Source organism: Macrosteles quadrilineatus, unplaced genomic scaffold (assembly GCF_028750875.1).
Source record: "Macrosteles quadrilineatus isolate MER2022 unplaced genomic scaffold, UCM_ALF_1.0 Scaffold_4__1_contigs__length_99947679, whole genome shotgun sequence".
Classification (NCBI taxonomy): domain Eukaryota; kingdom Metazoa; phylum Arthropoda; class Insecta; order Hemiptera; family Cicadellidae; genus Macrosteles; species Macrosteles quadrilineatus.
The window spans coordinates 53629353-53650263 of NW_026542597.1; the positions used below are offsets into that span (position 1 = coordinate 53629353).

The 20911-nt window shown below is 35.3% G+C and overlaps 1 protein-coding gene across 1 annotated transcript in view; it reads right to left on the minus strand.

Annotated features, from left to right (window-relative positions):
• Positions 1 to 1529: 1529 nt before the first annotated feature.
• LOC128992411 (ran-specific GTPase-activating protein-like) overlaps positions 1530 to 20911 on the minus strand; it is a 28660-nt gene continuing 9278 nt past the window's right edge. Inside the window, exons 2-6 of the mRNA XM_054415977.1 lie at positions 13712 to 13848; positions 12951 to 13108; positions 12361 to 12489; positions 5235 to 5333; positions 1530 to 4117 (exon numbers count right to left, since the gene is read on the minus strand). Of these exons, the coding sequence (XP_054271952.1) occupies positions 3993 to 4117; positions 5235 to 5333; positions 12361 to 12489; positions 12951 to 13108; positions 13712 to 13848 (648 nt within the window). The 3' untranslated portion in view covers positions 1530 to 3992. The remainder of the gene's footprint in view (positions 4118 to 5234; positions 5334 to 12360; positions 12490 to 12950; positions 13109 to 13711; positions 13849 to 20911) is intronic.

A 20911-nucleotide genomic window follows, 5' to 3' on the forward strand; every position in this document is an offset into this window, starting at 1 on the left:
ATTTTGACAACAAAATACTTTCTCCATATACTATGGTATAGGAGAAGAAAGTAAAACTTACATAATGTTTATTTACATAATAAGCTTTGCTGTTTCTTGATAAGAATGTTTACTCTATTACACAGACTTTATGACAATAAAGTGATTTTATTATTATTATTATTATGTGCACAAATAAAGTTAATTGAATTTAGCCAGTAAAATTTGCTCTTCTGATAATTACCGTAGTTGTGTTCATGAAATACCTGATGTGTTTCTTATCTAAAATATGGTAATTATAGTCAGCTGTCCTGTAAAATGCATCACCCTTCAGTAGTAAGTAATGAAATCCCATTTGATTGAGCAGGTGGCAAACAGCTGTTTTCCAGACTAATTTTGTGTGTGGAACAGTGTAGTTTGGCGAAATTAGTTATTTGTGCAACTAGTGAGAAAAGTGAGCAATTGACTCACTCGAGAGAAATCCTTACTCACGAGCCGTAGGCGAGTGAGGAATGGTTTCTTGAGTGAGGCAATTGTACTTTGAGCTCGAGTTGCACATTATACTTTTCCTACAGTTAGTACAGTTACCATGAAACAAATAAATTGGTGAAGAAACATAACCTATTTTTACACAGAAGTGAACTTTTAATATAACATTTAATGTGAAGTGACAAATACAACAGTACAACAGTTGACCAGCTGATTTACAACCAGTGCTGCCAACGTATTTCGCGCGCATACGACGTTGCCTGCATGTTACGCGCCCACTATTTCGTGCCTTCACGTTGCAAATCTGGAGTGAGACAAAGTAATTAGAGTGAGACAATGTTAACATTGTCTCACTGATGAGCGAATTGGTCACTTTGCTTTCTCAAATCAGTGAGAGAACATGTACATTGTTAGGTAACTGTAGGAAAAGTTATTTGTGTAACTAGTGTTCGAAGTGGCACTTTGCTGCACGTGAGAGAAATGTTTACGCACAAGCCGCAGGTGAGTTGAGTGTGGAAAGTTTTTGAGTGCAGCAAAGGCACTTTGCACTCGTGTTAGGTACACATTATATTTTTCCTACAGTTACTACAAAGCATATAAATAATTAGTCTTTCAAAGACAAACACTAAACAACACGTTTTTAGGTTATGTTAAATCCAAGTGTTGAACGAAATGTGGGAAACAGTGCACCGTAGTCGTAGTATCTTTAAGTGTTGCCAACTTATTTTCAAGCGTTCTCGTATTATGTGCCTATTAAAATCATACTGTTTTGTTTTGTTGAAATACTGGAGTGCGGCAAAAGAGGATAAATGCCGCAATCAGCTACTTGGCGTGCTGTTATCAGTGCAAGGAAGCCCACTTTGTCGGGTTACTGTAGGAAAAAATATGTAAAATCATGTTAAATAAACAGACTTGAAGCTGTCCATACAAAGAGACATACTCAGTACACATACCTTATCATGTACTTACATCCCTTTGTCTTACGAGTGTTGAATTGTGCAAATATAAAGGTATAATCAGAGTGGAGATAATTTCTTAGGATAAAATAAAAACACAAAATGCATAAAATCCTATAAACGCTCAACACTTTATTTATGATCCACCCTTACTTATTTTACATATTTTATAAAAATATGTTCATTTTTCAACATCAAACATACAAAAGAACACTGAGAATAACATTCTAACCACAAGTACCAAAATTATATTGTATAAAATATTGCTTTTTTTAAGATCTTTAAAAAAATAAAATTGGCCTGCAGCAATTATGAAAAATATGTTCAAAAAAGTATAAATGCTGAATCCACGATGACAATTTATCTTAAGTCATTGTTTTAGTCAGAGAGCGGAAGCTGAAAATTCAACAGTACAGTGGGGTAGATATGAACCAAAGGATGTTAAAAGCTGAAAGCCATGTGATATAAGTGCATAAAATATATTTTGGGATAGAGGATGATTCCTTATCAGAGTTTGTACAATTCCATTACAAATAGTCAGGCAATACTTTGGATAAAATACAAACAGTGGTTGAACTTAAGGGCGTAAAGACATTCCAGACATTGTTAATTATGCGAATAAATAATTATGGGACACATTTAGACTTGTAAAAAGGATAAAAGAGGTTTTTTCCATTTGTTACTCATCATATTAGGCAAGTTATGCTGTATATCAGTGAATAATCCATTGGATGCTGACTTTGACACAAATTGAGCTTAATTACAAAATATTTCTATCAAAACAATAAACTGTGTGATATAATACTTCAAATTGTCAAAAGATCACGTTTTAAAATTGTTGTGATTAATCATTTTTATCATCATAAATTTATTTATGAAAATTAACTTTTACGTTTAAACTAACACACATTTTCATCCTTGTTACAAGTCTAATTTGTAATTAAAAAATAACTCACTTGACAACACATTTTTTAAACTAAGAACAGGCTTGATTCCTTTAAAGCAATTTCCTCTATGACTATATTCAAGGAGTTAGGTTTGAACAAGAAAAAAATCAAAATATGACATTTCATTACAGTTCAGAGACTTGTATGTAAAATATTTTTACATTATTTAATTTATTTGATGTTCGATTTATAAGACAATTGTGCTCGAAACTAAACAGTCTACATGTATATTGATTATTAGATAGCACTCAGCAACAAAATGAAAAGTATAGAAGTATAAAAACAATGGAACAGACTGTAATTAAATTGATTTTTCATAAATAAAAATAACTAAGTACAAATGTAAAAATAATTAACACTATTGGTCCAGATTTGCTACAAATATGAAATATATAGAAATATTGAAACATTTTAATATTATCAATGAATGATGTAATATTAGCAAATTGAACATTTAAGTATTGTAATGACTTCTGATTTGTTATTCTTCCAACATATTAGGCCGTTAAGATAAGTGATGAATTATCTACTAGTTCAGATATCTTAACAATCCAGTACCTCAAAGTCCTTTGTGTTTATTTTAACAAAATATCTAATCAAACTACATAATAAAATAGACTTTTTGTATCTAAGGACCTACAGAGTATAATGTCAACCATATATAATTTAAACATAAAGATATGTTTTGAGACTTTAGTATGAGTTAGTATGAGTAAACTCAAAGAACTATTATTTTAGATGTACAGCATTATTATAACATTAATAGGCATAGATTTAATAGATAATTTCTTTAGGTCCCAATATAAGATATTGCATTTGCTGAGTCTAGATACATTTTTGGTACCCGTATATACCTATGCTTTGAGCTCTTATTAATTGTGAAACTTATTGGAGCAAATTGGTTTTTGAAAGTAAGTTATAACAAATCCAACTAAAGGTCGGCCGCTTAGAAAACGACCTCCTCCAGCATTGGTTTAGCATTAGCGCGCAGGTCGTTTTCTAAGCGGCCGAACTATAGAAGGGCATTGAAAAGAGATTGATTTCAATCTATTTTGATTTCATTAAACCCTTTATGCTATTCCAAAAAATATTATGGCACATTTCAAACATAACCGTGTTAAATATAGTATATGGAATCGTTGTAAAACTTTAGTTCAGGTCGATAAGAGTCACTTTGGGATCTAGTGATGAAATTTACTAATTTTGTTTTACTGATTTTACTATTGTCTACCATATGATCAATCATTCTTTAAATATTCTATAACGATGCAACTACAATTTTCCAGCTGCCTTTCTTTGTGGGGATTTTATAAGAAAATCAACGTGGTATTAAGACATTTTTTCTATTGTGTCATGTACAAAACTAGGCTTTATGTTAATTTTCATATACTAATCAAAACAAACACAAGCTTTACTTTTTAATGATCTTATAAAATATTATTTTTATATGTGGCTAAGAATAAGAAATTTAGAACTTGTCCATATTGCATAACATAGAGTATGTCAAAGTTTAATTAAAAAAAGACTTTGGTCTTAAAATAGGAATGTTTGCCTTTTTCTACGTACAAAGTTAAAACATCTAACTTAAGGCAAATTTTGAAATTTTTAAACTTATCACAGCTCATTTCTCTGGCGTCTCTTCATGCGATGTGTTTTCTTTTTGAGCCTTTTCACCCAATTTGAGCTTTTCTAACTCTTTGCCTAATTCCTTTTCATCACTGGAGTCAGCTTTTTCCTCTTGCGAATCTGAAGTCAAAATATAATTAAGAAACTAGCATTACTGTAGTAAAAGTGGTTATTTGGCTAGCTGCTAAATATATGCTAGGCTGTTTGTTTATACTACTGTTTATATACTGGCGGTACACGTTTTTCAATGAATATACCTAAAATCAGATAGAACCGCAACTGAAGTAGAACGGTTAAGTTTTAACCTTTACTTTTTTTTTAATTAGGCCTAGTTTAAAAGCTGTAAACAAATTATGAAACTATAATATACAGGGTGATTGATATAAGTGTGCCAGCCGTTTTATTCGAAAACTATAAGAGATATCAAAAAAAGTTAAATGGTAAGTGCCTTGGACTTTTTATTTAAAAAATTGTAGTCAAGTCAAAAAAATTATTTTAGCCGCCATTTTTCCAATATGGCCGCCAACTTTGATTTTTCTTATGGAACACCCTGTATTTTATGATGTATTCTGATAGAAAATTTAATTTTAAGACGATTTTATTCTTGTGATTTTTTTCATGAACCTAACCGTTTCAAAGATAATAATGGTTTAAATTGTGAAATTTTGAATGGTTTTCGAATAAAACAGCTGGCATGCTTGCTTAGGCTTTTATCGAAACTCTTTCTCTTGCAGAAATTTCAAAACTTTAACCATTATTATCTGCGCTACCAACAGTCAAATATTTAATATTGGACGTCATGACACTGACTTTATATCTTTGGACGTCGTGCAACACTCCCCCTATACTACTTATTAATGTTCTGTTGGGAGTGTTGCATATGACTGTGAATAAAAACCACATCAGTCAGTTGAGGTACTTATTTGATGCCAGTGGTTTAAAGAACGGTTCTTGCACTGAAGAGCACAATGTAAAGATTGTAATTAAAACAATCTAAAAACTTTAAGCTTTAAATTAAATTTATTTTGTAAATAACCTTCAAATAAATATTTTTTACTGTTAAAAGTTTTATTGTGATATTTTAAAGCTATCATGCAATTCACTTCAATATAAAAATACTAGACTAAAAAAAACTCGACTTGGTTAAAAAAATGTACTGCTTGCAGACCCCTGATAAATTATGTCTTATCCAAAACATAAAAGCTGTAGTTTTATCTGATGAAAGTTAAAAACTCACCATCTGCGCTGGAGTTGTGTGGTGAATCTTTGTATAGGTCACATTTTGTGGCAACTATATTCTTCGCTTCTTCAAACATATCCTTCCATTTTTTTGCATCTGAAATTTAAAACCAGAATTATACACAAAGTTGGCGGAAAATATTAACTTAACAGTATTAAATTCATAATTTAGTTCCCGAAAGATTTATTTTAAGCTCTAGTGCGATACTTTTTTAAAATCACAACCAAATAACCCTATCCCTGTTTACAGTTGTTTGACCAAACTAGGATTTCAGGCCACATTTAATAACAAACAATAATCTAATTTAAAGAAATGTTCTTTAGTCTTTTTTCTTATAAATTAGGCTAATCATTTCCTGTTTTGTGATATTAAAAAGACATCTAATTGATTATTCTATTAGGCCTATTCAATAATAAAAAGCACTAAATTAAAACAAACTATCTAATCAAAAGCACTAAATTAAAACAAACTATCTAATCAACACTTTCTATGGACTTAAAAAATTTTCAATGGTCCCCCCTTCTGACTAGCTGCCACCCAGCAACCTCTGTTATTAATTAGTTTTGTTCGTGCAGCGAGTTCAAGTGGTGGTGTTACCAAGTGTGTTGTGGTTTTGTTGCTCCTTGGAGGAATTACAGCAAAGATTTACATTGTCAGGTACCCCATAGACATCGTAACATGTTTGTACTAGGAGGTTACATGTAAATTCAAGACGTAGCCTTATTCCGGTCAGTCACCATGGACGTGGAACCAGCAGCCGACATGAACCCCTAATCTAGAGAAGGCCCCCCGCCTCATGGATCACCACCACCAGGCAACCTCGAGTGGTAGTGTACGTGAGTTTGTTGTTTTTTATTTCAGACCAGCTAGGAGGCTTTGGACAGACAAGTATAATTGTGTTAGGTTTTGGTTTCATTGTGTTTTTATTTTGTTTTTCTCTGTAATACAGTGTTAAAAAAAGTGGGGAAGTAAATTGTGTAGTGATTCCGCAAGTCAAAATAAGCAAAAAGGTTTGCAATGTCCTATCTCACTTATTTTAGCCTGTCTTTATGAGTTTTTCACAAAATCATTCATAGCTCCTTAAGGGTTTGAGATACATCATTGAGATTCTGCAAAAATGTTATTGATCGCTACCTTAAAGTAAAATTAGAATAAAGCCTCTAAACCGTTTCAAAATGGCGGCTATTTAAATTTATTGAGGCCAAATTTCACAAAACCATTAACCCTATGCGCTCGTATTTATTGTTCCCTTTTTCATAGGCCACACTTGGTGGCCCTCTCATTTTGTTTAGTGACGTATCATTGTCGATGTCGGTGCTCAAGGTAGCCTCGCAGCTCAGGCCAGCCACGCGTAGTGGCCCTCTACGCGACTCCTGTTTAGTTCGGCTGTGCATACCATATTGGCCCCCTGTTTCTCTTCATAATATTTAGCATTGTAATTTTGTTTTAAATTTTCTCCGCTTGGGAGGTACTGCTCACCCTCGACAATTACCCAAAAAAGAATTTCTTTTAAGAAAAATCTTGACAGCCTGAGAGATGAGTTTGCTAAAGAAAACTGGGAAAGAGTGAAAAATGCTCTAGGTGCAGAGAAAGCGATCAAATAATTTCTAACAACTGTTCGGCAACTACTGGATTATGTTTGCCCTACAAAAATAGTATTAATGACGCAAAAAGGTAAACTAAAAGCTCAGTATAATTATAAGGTACAACTCTTAAAAGAAGAATTTCTAGCTGCAATGTGCAGATTTGAACGAACAGGAAGTAAAAATGACAGTAAATTAATGGTGACTAAAAAGAATACATGTGACATTAAGCTTAGATATCTTAAAAGAAATATAGTATAACCAATGAATATAATATAATGGCAGAAAATAAATCTAAAGCACTATGGCACATAATCAACATGGAAAACAATCAAAACAGAAAAAATACCCTAATTTACTATTAGACATCAAAGGGGAAATAATCGATCACCCTCGACAATTACCCAAAAAAGAATTTCTTTTAAGAAAAATCTTGACAGCCTGAGAGATGAGTTTGCTAAAGAAAACTGGGAAAGAGTGAAAAATGCTCTAGGTGCAGAGAAAGCGATCAAATAATTTCTAACAACTGTTCGGCAACTACTGGATTATGTTTGCCCTACAAAAATAGTATTAATGACGCAAAAAGGTAAACTAAAAGCTCAGTATAATTATAAGGTACAACTCTTAAAAGAAGAATTTCTAGCTGCAATGTGCAGATTTGAACGAACAGGAAATAAAAATGACAGTAAATTAATGGTGACTAAAAAGAATACATATGACATTAAGCTTAGATATCTTAAAAGAAATATAGTATAACCCAGGGGCGGACTGGCCCGCCGGCCCACCGGCCGGAGGGTCGATGCGCCTTCTCAACATTCCAATATTTGCGCCCTCGTTAAAGGAAAAATTCATAAAATTCTTTAAAAAATGAGACGAGATGTATTTTTTAGAAATCAAGAGGAAAAACTTAGAGTAAAAGTTTCAGCAGTGAATAGCAAAACATAAAGTCGGGTGTGAGACCTGAATAGACACTGTCGACAAGCGAGAGCAAAGCAGCTCTTCTCTCTCGTACGTGTAGGCCTACTCCGAGTGGAAGGCACTTACTTTACTCTGTGGTCTGAGCTACTTAAAAACAGCTGTCCTCTTCCCGCGTCATTTTACGCCGATCCCGAAAAAAACTTCACTGCGACCACGAGTACTAGAAAAATGCCGGTATGGATCATAAACATAAACAAATTACGTTTTTGGCCCGAAAATAACCATTGTTTAACATTGCTTAAATGGAACTGCCAAATGATATGTTCAATGCTCAGTATAGGATTCGGGCCAACAACGTCATTTGTTTATGTTTGTGATCCATACCGGTATTTTTCTAGTATTCGTGACTGCGCCTACATCCGACATCGGTCGGTGTCACGATGTCGTCTGTGGTAAACAACTAGTGAAGATAATTTAATATTATTCATATCTAATATATAAAATTCTCGTGTCACAGTGTTTGTCTGCAAACTCCTCCGGAACGACTTCACCGATCGTTATGAAATTTGGTGTGTAAATTCTGTAGGTATGCGAATCGGACGTAAACTATTTCCCGTTTCGAAATTCTTAAAAGGGCTCCGCCCCAGTGGCTCTTGAGTTTCCAATGTTAACCTTATGAGAAATGGAATTAATGAATCTTAACAGCTGTTTCAATTAAACAAGTTGGTTCTGTTCTATGATGTTCAATAGCATTAAAGTTACAAGGATTACCAACAGGGTGCAGCACTATTATTTCTTTTACATTTATGACAACAGCTAATTTCCAACCAAAAGGTGAGTGAGCGTAGCGAACGAACTTCAACCTGGAGGCGAGTTAGCGTAGCGAACGAGCTAACCTGAAGGCAAGTGAGCGCAGCGAACGAGCTCCAACCTAAAGGTGAGTGAGCGTAGCGAACGAGCTCCAACCCAAAGGTGAGTGAGCGTAGCGAACGAACTTCAACCTGGAGGTGAGTTAGCGTAGCGAACGAGCTAACCTGAAGGCAAGTGAGCGCAGCGAACGAGCTCCAACCCAAAGGTGAGTGAGCGTAGCGAACGAACTTCAACCAGGACGTGATTGAGCGATGCGAACGAGATCATCTTGAAAATTAAACGTAACGGTACTTTCTTTCCATCGGTCTGTCTTAGGGGAAACCTATAACTTAGGCGATACGAAGTTCGCCGGGTCAGCTAGTTTGTTATAATATTTAATTATTGCTCACACTATAACTATTTCACTTTAAGTCACATTTAATTTTATCAATATCAACTCAACTCTCTTGTAAAATGGCGTTTGCCGTGCATGTAATAAATAAATAAAGAGTGTGAGTTGCCAGTGCCAATTAAAATGTGACTCTCTTTAGTGAGTGTTTGATTTGTGTCTCTGTGTCGAAAGCTTCAATTTATTTTTATATTCTTTACCTACACAGGAAACATGAACGAAAGCAGTATTGTTGAATCACTACTTTTACAAAATTTAAATAGATTTAGTGACAGTGTATTTATTTGTTAACTTAACCATTAAAGGTTAAACAGTAAACAGTATTTTAATATGTGGCTACAGCCTATTAATTAACTATTTCAATATGCACTATGGCACTAATTCTGTCAACTTTCCTATTTTACTTACAGATAGCCAGCCTAAAATACCTTCTTAGTTTTCTCTTGGCTATTTCGTTTGTAGAAATAGGTTAGGTAGCTTAGGTTAGGTAGGTTAGGTAACTTTAGGGTTACAGTTTTGACTTAATGTAATGCTAAAAAGTTTAAGTCAATAAATTGGTTTTGTTCACAGTGAAAGCATATTGTTTGTGTTAAAATAATTTCATAGAAATCTAAAATATATAACTTCTGTTATTTACAGTGCCAAAAAATGCAACAGTTGCAAGTTCATGCTGTAAACAGGAAGCAAATGATTTATATTGTATGCATGCAGCCAAGCCATGCAAGGGAAAACAAAGAAAATACACAAATATAATACGAAAGAACCTAAGAAAATCATTTGTATTTTTATTTTTGTTAGGATATTTACTGTCAGAATAGCACCAAGTCGTGTGGGTAAATAGTCTAAATTTTGTAAACCAAACATTAACCAATAGTGTCAGTTATCAGATTTCTGATTTTCCACTGTTAATGCCTCTAGATTGCCTAAAAATGCGAGATTACAGGTATAATTTTAAAAAATGGGTCCATACCCCCCCCCCCCCCCCGAACCCCCCGGTTGGCGCCTTCGGGCTGGTCAAGGTTTACGCCCTAATAGAGTACCCAGTCCGCCCCTGGTATAACCAATGAATATAATATAATGGCAGAAAATAAATCTAAAGCACTATGGCACATAATCAACATGGAAAACAATCAAAACAGAAAAAATACCCTAATTTACTATTAGACATCAAAGGGGAAATAATCGATAATCCTGTTCAAATTGCTAATTATCTTGACCAATATTTCTCAGAAGTAGCAGACCTAAAAAAAACAGAGATTAATTCCAAAACACAGCTATTAACCATCATGTACCTCTCCCACAAAAAGGTTTACAGCCACTGACTCTAACACCAACAACTGATAAGAAGTCCTAAAAAAGTAACAGCCTGCCTGAAATCTCAGCTACCATGCGGAGTAGATGAAGTCCCTTCAAAAGTGGTAGAACATTGTGCAAAACAGCTGGCAACTCCACAAGCAAGCATAATCAATAAATCTTTTAGCTTAGACCAATTTCCATCTTCTTTAAAAATAGCTAAGATTTACCCAAAGCACAACAAAGGGTCATCCACAAAACCGGAGAACTATCACCCGATTTCACTGATATCTTCAAAATATTAGAAAAGGTAGCCCTGTCAAGAATGCTAAGTCATTTAGAAAGACATGACCTAATATAAAAAATCAGCATAGCTTCCTCAAAGGGAAATCCACGACTACAGCTCTAACAGACTTGATCAAAAACATTATCCAGTACCTGGAGGACCGCACACATGTATCGGCATCATGCTTGACTATAGTAAAGCATTTGGCATATACTGCTGAAAAATATCAGCCCTGGGAATTGATGGTATGACAAAAGAATGGGTGGCTAGCTATTTAAAAGGACTTGGAAAAATTGTTGAAATTCAACAAATAGTACATGGAGTTCAAAAAGTGCGCAGATCCAGACAATTGACAGTGATTAGAGGAGTGCCACAGGGCTCTGTCCTGGGCCCTTTTCTTTTTATCCTTTTCACAATTGACATTGCTGGTTTTATAAATAAACAACATCAAAACCATTATGCACGCAGATGACAATTTAAAACACTAAATTGTTTAGAAATGACACAGCAAAAACATTATCAACAGACAAAGCTCTACAATATTGCCTAACCCCTCTAAGCCGATACAGATTAATTTTACCAGAATACTGGAGCACATATCTGAAACGCTTCATATTTCAGTTAAAAAAAGTTCAAACTCCTGGGTGTTACTATTAATGCTGATCTCTCCTGTACAGATCATACAAACAACTTAACAAAGAAGCTTTTATCTGGGATCCATGTGGTGAAAAGGGTGAAATGGACTGCAGGCATGCTAGCAGCTAAGACAGCATATTTTGCGTAGTGGAGTCCCAAGGGCATCCCTGACTATCGCCGGATTAAATTTAGAAAATGCATGCTTTTTCACATGAACAGATGTATATTCTGGTGATCTCCCAATGACATTTTGGATGCATTTGCCTCATTTACTTGGTGAGTAATCAATTATTATATTTCAGCCATTTGGGTACGCAATAATTTACATATTCAGCATTGAACGTGTTAAAAGGAGAAAACTGTAGGTATATAATCACTGGCTATAATGAAGATAACTAATTACCCCATGAATGATTGTATTTGCAGATATTGGAATAAAGAACTGATAAAAGTCTGACAACACAGTAGGCCTATAAAGCGACGTTCTCACCCCCCGTGGCTTGACGATGCACTGATGACCTTGACCTGTCAACGAATGTTGAGTCGACTGAGGATTTCAAGCCTAACTGTTTTCATGGTGTTTGACAGCCAGTCAAACAACCACTGGATTTTTGGATTTGAAAGTCTACCGACGGGCTAGTAGAAAAAGACCAAGCCAATGAGGGCCTGGTGCTCGACAGCAACAAAGCTGGCGCTTTGAGTTTAAGCTTTCTAGTTTAACTTGTGCGATGAAGATGAAGATGATGAATTAGTGGCCTTAGGTAATGAACTTTCTACGAGTATACTTGTGAGACTGTTTATTGTGTCTGTTCAAATAAGTAAAAAAACTCCAACAACACAGTAGCTTCATTATTGCACCCCATTTTTAAGCCCGTACACTTTAACACCCCCACACTCAACAACAAAACATACCAAACACCCTCAAGGACTGAACAGGCCTTAGAACAGTGTGTTGAGCCAAACAAATCTGGCAGTCTGGCAATCCAGAGGCCTTTGATGTGTCATGAGTTTACAGTTTCTGACATGAATGGCTTGAGTTTGAACGGTCACAGATGTGCTGTTCTTGCGAGAACGAAGAACAACGACTAAGGAAAAATAGCTTTAAGAGGTAAATTGGCAAGAGATTTAAGTAAAAGGATTTAAGCTTACTTTCAGCGTTGGCGAACCGTATGGCCAGCATCTCACTCTGAGCAACCTCGTCAACAAAGTCTGCCAGTGTAGACCAGACCCAGGCCTTGTCTGATCCACAGTTAGGCTTCAGCTCCATGTATGGTGTCACTACAAACAAAAAAACAAAATATACAATACTAAAGACACTTACTGGACCATTCCATTGTAATGGGTCCAGATTCAATAGGAATAATAACTTTGTGGTAATAGTTATGGCCTAGAGCTATAGAGAGATGTACTGTGTCACATGGAGTCGAAAGTGACTCCATTAGTGACTGTAACGTCACAACGGTACAGAACCGCATGCAATTAGGTTTTCACTTGCCAAATACTACAAAAAGAATAGATCTAAATTATTGTGTTATAAATATTGATCAGACATATCAGTTCAATCAACATTCTATCATCCACTGGAACAAAATCTCAAAGAGGCATGCTAAATATCTGTGAAAACCTCCCAGTTTTTTTCATACAGTTAAATTGATAACACAACATCTCACTTATAACTTGAAAAAGTATATCTTATTTATATTTAATAAGGTTTTGTAAAGGTTGAGACAATATTTTACCAAAGTGGTTAGCACAGATCTTGAGTGTCTTGTCTCTCCTCATCACGACTCGTACTGTGTTCTTTGTCTGGTGTTGTAGAAGTTTAACGTCTCCAGTTCCCCTCTCCTTCCATTCTGGGGGGTCAGTGGAGGTGTCATAACGGTAAAGTTTGGCTCGTCTGAAATAAAAAAGCTAAAATTATTCTTAATTAATTAATTTTTCAATTTAATAGAAAATAAAAAAAACATTCAGTGTGAGTAGGTAGTTTCTTTTGATGTTATGGGATCAACTTCCAGTGGTCCAATCAACTAGGCCCACATTACAGCAGAATTGGTCATTCTTATACTGAGTAGATGGTAGCTTACTCTTTATATGCTTGTCTTTGCCCACATAGTTGAAATATAGTCTCATTAAAAAAAATGGTTTGCTTAACTAAGAGAAGAATTGAAAATATTTGTATATAAAAATGATGATATTTATGCAGCCTCAGTGACATAATCCAAAACCTAACTTTCCTTTTTCAAATGATCAAATTGTTGGTTTGAAGTTCACTGGCTGTAAAGCAGTTATTTCAATCCCCAAAAAGTCCTTTTCTCCAAGAGAATCGGTGTAAAGAGACAAAAGTAGCCTAGTAAGTATAGGAGTTGGTGAGTAATGAAATAAAAGAGAGAAATAGCTTATCCGTTCCTAAAATTATATTTGAGAGGATGTGAGAGTTTGTAGCAAGTCCCCAAGAATGAATTAAACGAAACATGATCTGTTAGTTTGGATTCTGACTTACATCTTGATCAATTCTATCTCGTCTTCTTCATTAGTTGAGACTTGTACTTCAGGAAGAGAGATAATAGGTTCGTAATGAGGGTCATGATCTGTGTCGGGTTCTCCATCTTCTTCCGCATTCGTTTCAATGTTTACTTTCTAAAAACAAACAATTTAACAATGTTAATAAACAGGCATAATAATAGCTCACATTACCAATTACCTAACATATAGGCCTTTATTCAGTTGGAAATACAAACCATTATCAACCTTTATATTTTTGAACTTGTATCTTATATACTAAAAAATCAGGATCTTGTTACATTCACTGGGGATATGCACAGTTACAACACTCGTAATAGGGATAAAGCAGTAATTGAGTACAATAGACTCAGCAAATCACTGTCTAGTCATGTACTGTAGTACTATCCCTTAAGGTATATAATAAAGTAATTAATCTTAGTAAGAAATATACTGTTAAAGTTTTTAAGAACAAATTTTATGAGTGGTTATCTAAAAATCCTTTCTATTCACTCAGTGAATTTTTCTTATTAAAACAGATAGAATTTTAATGTTTGAAATCTGTTATGTATAATTTTTGATTCTTGTATAGTTCCTATGAATTGTATATTTCTATGATATGTGATATTACCCTTAGGCCTAGTAAGGCCTAGTAGGCCTAGTAGTAGTACCCTTAGGCCCTATATTAGTATAGAGACTTGGCATTTCTGCTGTAAACTTGACTTTGTTAATGCTTATGTAGCCTGAAAGACAATAAACATATTCTTATTCTTATTCTTATTTTTATCTCAAAAATCTCCCTGTAGTTTAGTTATGATAAACTTATGAGTATTCATATTTTAAAGAAATTAAAGAATGTTGTCAGCTGTTTGATTCTATGATATTCAACAGCATTAAATAGTTATAAGGTTTACCGACATGGTGTGTCACTAATAATTTTTTTGTAATTATGACAACAGCTAATTTTAACTAAGCAGCAACGCTGTGATACACAATGAGACCTCTGTCAAAGTAGGATTGTTTAGGCCCTATTTACTTTTTCTATTGTTTAGGTAATAGGTATAGGTTTAGGTATAGCAGTGGTAGAACATTATAGGCCTACCTACAGCATACATACGAATAGTACCGTAAATTTAAAGAACCATTTTTTTTCAAACCGTGTTCTCTCATTGCAAACACAAAGCACAAGTATAACAGCGATAAGCATTTTATACTTAATAGTGGCTTGCAGGGACATAATGCCTGGTTAACCAAATTGCAGACGCTTTTGAAGACGAGGACTTAGTCCAGCTGAACATTTATGACCTAAGAAAAGCGTTTGACGTGGTATCACATAAAATTATTGTATAGGCTATCCAAGCTCAGGAGGTACGGGGTAACTGGCGTGGTCCTGCAAACTATTATCTACTATCTAGAAGGTAGAAAGCAAGTTGTCTCTCTCGGCGGTGCGACTTCTGGAGTAAAACTTTTGAGACATGGAGTTCCCCAAGGCTCGGTTCTTGGTCCCCTCCTCTTTACTATTGTCATAAATGATCTGGCTTTAAACATTAAACATTGCTGTTCGCAGACGACACCACAATGGTCACCAGAGGCAGGGATCTAAACCAGATACGCACCAATGCAGAATGCCTTACGGTCTATGCAAAGGAGTGGTTCAATCAGAATCTACTCAAAATAAACTACGACAAGACACAAACACGGCTGTGCACACTTAAGACAAACCACTTGGGTGAAGAAGCAGTCAAACTCCTGGGCTTCTGGATTGACTTCAGGTTAAGTTGGAAACAACACATTAGCCAGGAATGTGTCAAGCTTGCTAGAGTAGTCTATCTCCTGAGGAAACTGGTATTGGTAATCTCTAAACCATATTTAGTGACTGTATACCATGCTCTTTTCAAAGTCATGTTTCCAAGCTATGGCATTGCACTTTGGGGCCATACAGCTGCAGCACATGACATCTTGCTCCTTCAGAAGATGGCTTTGAGGATGATTACGTCCGCCGGGAACTTTGACCACTGTAGGCCTATCTTTAGGGATCTAAAGATTCTGACCATCTACAGTCAGTACATCCTCAATAGCACGGTAAAATTACTCAAGGAAAACTCAGGGAAACTTGCTCGACGTGAGGACCAAGCATATCAAATCATACCCAAAAACGACTGCTCATCTCCTTGACCTGCCTAGATACCGTCTTATGTCTTCCCTGGACTGAAAAGGGCTACCCTTACTATACCAACAAGCCAGGGCCGGATTTCCCAATAGGCCCGGTAGGCCCGGGCCTATGGGCGCAAGGTCCCAGAGGGCGCACGACCGAGAGGATTTTTTTTATATCTAAAAATGAAAATAAATAGTCTTAGTTGATAAAAAAAACTGCACGTTCGCTGCTGGCGTTGTATTTTTACAACGTGCCTACCCGGCGCCAGGAGCTAGCGTTGTACATATACAACGCTGTGTCATTGTTGTTTAACGTTTCCATGGATCAGCCAGCTCGTCACGAGCGTCCTATATTTCTTTGCAGTTTGTGGGGACGTACTTTTGTGACAATAAAAAATATAGTTTCCCAAAATCCCCACCAGGGTCGTTTAGAACAGGGCTTTGTCCCCACCTCTTTTCTGCTAGATAGCGACACTACTTTACCGACTGCAACCTGGGTAATGCTACTATCTATCAGAATCGCTTGGTACTATGTCCAAATCCAGTTATATTGCAGAACATTGCCATCCAGTATAACTACTGTTGTTTTTACTGTAATTCAGTGTGTCGGCAGCAATGTTTATGCAGCGACAAGCGTTAGTTCAGCTCCTGGCGCCGTCCCGGCATCTAGCGGTCAGCAGCGAACGTGTTAAGCGTTATGATTCTGAGGTTCATAAGAAGAAATAATTGTTAGGAAACTTAAACTATTTTTCGGAACTACGCATCAATTTCGTTACAAAATTGGTAGCGAACACCGGTTATACGGGAGTAGGCTGTAGGGATGTTGACGTTGACGAGCGCCCTAGCGGTACGCATCGTATTGCCACGGCTGACAACGAACTGCACTGGGGACACCGAAACTGCCACGACGTTTTACGATCATGCTCCATACTGAAACTGCCACGGCAATTAGTGAGGATTATAAGGGTGTTTTTGAGAGGGCTAGAAACACTGAAACTGCCACGGCAGATTCCCCAGATAGACGGGGAGAAACGGGAGACTAAAATTCCCATTTCTGTCTTAACCTTTTAGGTCTGTCTCTAAGCGCTGTTTGTTCTCTGAGCCGATCGTAATTGTAGCAGACAGCTGACGTGCATATTAGTAAACAGTAAACAGGTAAACTCGGACCGATGACTGATGTGTTTTATTATGTTTATCATTGTTTTAGTGTTAAAAATCAAAAGTAGTGATATACGTGGTGCATTATAAGAAGATTTAAGTGGTTTTGAAGTGCTGGTTGATGATCCTGAAGAAGTAGGTAGTGATATTGATGTAAATTATCAGCCAGATTCCTAGCTATGGTTAGGCTATGCATTCTTAGCTAAACGCTATGTACTGAAATCCGTTTTTCGCTCATAACTTATTTATTTGATAACTTACCTCGCTATATGATTATATATTTGTAATCCTCATTAAATTTAGAACAAAGTGGCTATTTTCAAATATTTATAGGCCTATAATTTATACAATTTCATTGAGCGCGAACTTATTTTTTTTTTTGAAAATTTTCGAAATTATATTTTTTTTACCTAAAAATTTTTTTTTTGAAAAATGTTCCTTATGTTTTATATATAATATTGAAGCCCATGATTTTCCAAACAAAATGGTATATAGAACATTAGAATTAACATTGTTTTAAGCTTCTCAGATCCGTTTTAATAAAACCTTGCAAATGCGCCAAAAATAGGTGGACATTAAGGCCTAAACTATGGACCTTTGGAGGGAATAATTATTTACCACTAAGAAACAAGTTTTATGTTCATTTACCGCTTATATAACACTGCATTTTATATGATCTGTTCGACGCTTTTAATTACACTAGATTTTTAATATTAGTGATCAAATACTAATATAATACTGTAAAACTGTAATATTCAAAAATAGTTTTATTCGCCCAAGACGCTAGGTTGCAGAACTACAAATACTGTACCCAACCTCCATGGTCTGCAGAGGGGCGTTCACGTGGAATCTCAGTGGAATGCCCTCCTATTAGCTTGACTCATGTAATATTTTTCAAATTCGGTATTTCTCAACAATTTTGTGCCATCCTTCAGAGAGTTAGTAGTAAGGGTGTTGGTGTGTTAGTTATACTTAGTTGATAGTCTTTCGATGGAGGATAAGATATGTGAAACGAAGAGAAGGGGCGCGGCGTTGTTAGTAGACGGCTACCGTTTTGTTATGCAAAGTGTGGTGTTAATAACTAATAAGTGGTTTTACTAGAGAAAAAATCGGGGAGGATGTCGAGCAAAATGCTTCACAGATTATATATAACAACGAGTAACAGTAACTGAAACGATTTTAACGCGTACCAATCTGCAGTCACTGTAGTGGGTTGAGTTTAGATAGAGACCTCTAGCTTTTGTCGATATTCTTTCTTCGATATATATTTCTTCGACTAATGGCCTATTAATATAAGGTGTCACTCGATGGGGCCACCAAAATAACCCATTTTGGGTTTAAGAACAAGATTTGAATACAACAAAAAGTTCACTTGCGTGCCATAGAGACGTGTACAGAGTTTTGTTTTCTTGGTGTAACCCATTAAAAAGGGAAGCCTTTTTTATCACCATTAACCACAAGACCAAAGCTACCCTAGTAAACCAGTATTTATTCACAAACAGTTGTTTGCTGCCTTTAGCAGAGTTAACCCTATGTAATGATTCGAATGATATATTGAAAATAACATTAACAAAGGCACAAAGACAAACAACAAACTGTTTTTTACACAGGGATCATTGAATAGTCAAAGCCTAGATGCAGTACAACTAAGGGAGTATGTTTTATCTATGGTACAACCATAGGTTAAATGTAACTCACTCAAGTCGACTTCTTATGACATTGTTAATTCAAAATTTGTCAATGTCTAGTTTATGTTGGTGACACTTGATGTTAGTTATCACGTAATTTTGTTTCTATTATTTTTGGTTTAGTTCTATGATGTGGGTTTTAATTTTTTTAAATATAAACAGGAGACGACCAATTTTTAATGATTAGATTGTTGTTTTTTTTATAAACTAGGTTTAAATATAGATAAAACATACTCCTTAAATAAAAAGAATTGTTTTCAGCTAGGCTAATCCAAAACGATGACAAATCTACTAAAGGAGTATGTTTAATCCATGGTATCACGTACTGTATGGAGTTCATGTTTTTGACCCTGAATTGGAATCAATGGCAATGTTTTTTTTTTTGCATGAATGCTCGGTGAGTTGAGTTGTTTTGTTTCAGTTCAGTCCCACGGCGGCCACGGCCACAAACGTGAGCATTTTAGTAAAGGCATAAATTTGCTAAAAGTGTTTAAGACGGCATTTTGTTAATGCTAAACAAGTAAATTCTTAAAAAAAAACTTGCTATGCAACGATTCCGACGAAGAGTTATACTGAAGCAATTAACTTAAGCCTATGGTCGTGATATAGTTTTTAATAAAGGTTTGAAAGAAAGTAACTGTGACCAGACTAGGGGGCGGAATATTGTTTTGGGCCTAGGGGCGCAAAAATGCTAAATCCGGCCCTGCAACAAGCTCTTAACCCTAGCAGTGTAGACCCAAAATAATACGCTCGTTCGCCGTGACGCCTAGAATGGCCACCAGCGTAATACGCTAATATGGGCCAAAATTTTGTTAACGGTGAAAAAACCGCTTATAATCAACTCTGATATTAACAATATGTATACCATTCGAAAGATCACATTCTGAACTATAATTTTATTATATATAAACAAACCCTGTAGCAGCCTATATAACAATGTCACGACGATTAGAAATCAAATGAATTTTTGGCGTGGCACGACTTTACCAGCTGACACTTGGGAACTGTCAAAACACAACTTGTTTGGCATTATCCTGCTCGGGTATTTTTCGTCTTGGAATATTGCGGGTGGTACCACTGCCATTGATTTTATCTTCATTATGGTATTGAAATTTAGAACGAAATATTGATTGCACAACAGGTCTGATTTTATGAAAACTCCTGTTTTCGAAATTTATAACAAATGGCCAACCAGCGTAATACGCTAAGTGGGTGATTCTCCGTGAAAGGGCAGATTTCAGTCCCTAGCAATTTTTATTAATTTGGCTCATCCAATTATTTTTTAAATTTTTTTAATAGTTTCTTAAAGTATACTAAAAACTAATTACAATCATAATTTGTCATTTAAAAATTTCTTAATGCCATGGTAACCGTCTGTAACATGAAAACCTCAACTCCGTGACATGTCCCATCCTCAGTATTTCAAACATCTGCCATTAATTTAAAATTAACTAATACATGATTTATAATATCAATTAAATCAACAAATAATATAACATATTAGCTTTATTACTTAGTATATATCAAGCTAGGAAAAAAAAATAAAAAAAGCAGTTAAAAGCTTTTTAAGATTGTCCCGAAGCATGATCTCAACTCCGTTACCATTGATAAAAGTACTAAAAATCTCCTACAGGCAGCAGCACTGTTCTTCTTCTTCACTCACCAGTGTGTAGGCAGCCATTTTGGTTGTTGTGTGAGAAGAACATGTTGTACTGATAATTTTACAGTGTTGTTTAGTTGAATTTGGTAATCAAAGTTTGGATGGCAATATTGACACATCAACTCCGTTACCTAATTTATGAGGTAAGTAACTATAATAATTTATAAATTAGTTTTACAAGTGAATAATAGTTTGAACTCAAACCTTCTCTGGTGTGGAATAGTCAGCTAACCTAAGAATCCTCCATTTTCTGCATCATTCAAGACAAATCCCTCAACTCCGTTACCCTCAACTCCGTTACTCACCCGGGTAACGGAGTTGAGAAATTGTAACGGAGTTGAGAATGTTAAATGGAAGCACAGTAAATAAACCAATATTGATAAAAGTTTTCTTTCAAAATTTTAATCTTTATTGATTATTGTGAATTCTAAATTATCCATGCTGTAAGTTGTTTTAGTAAAACTTAATAGTAGTATTTATAATGATTTAGGTGTAGGTCTTGTTAGTTAAAAACTGAATGAATTTCACTTACAAATTATTG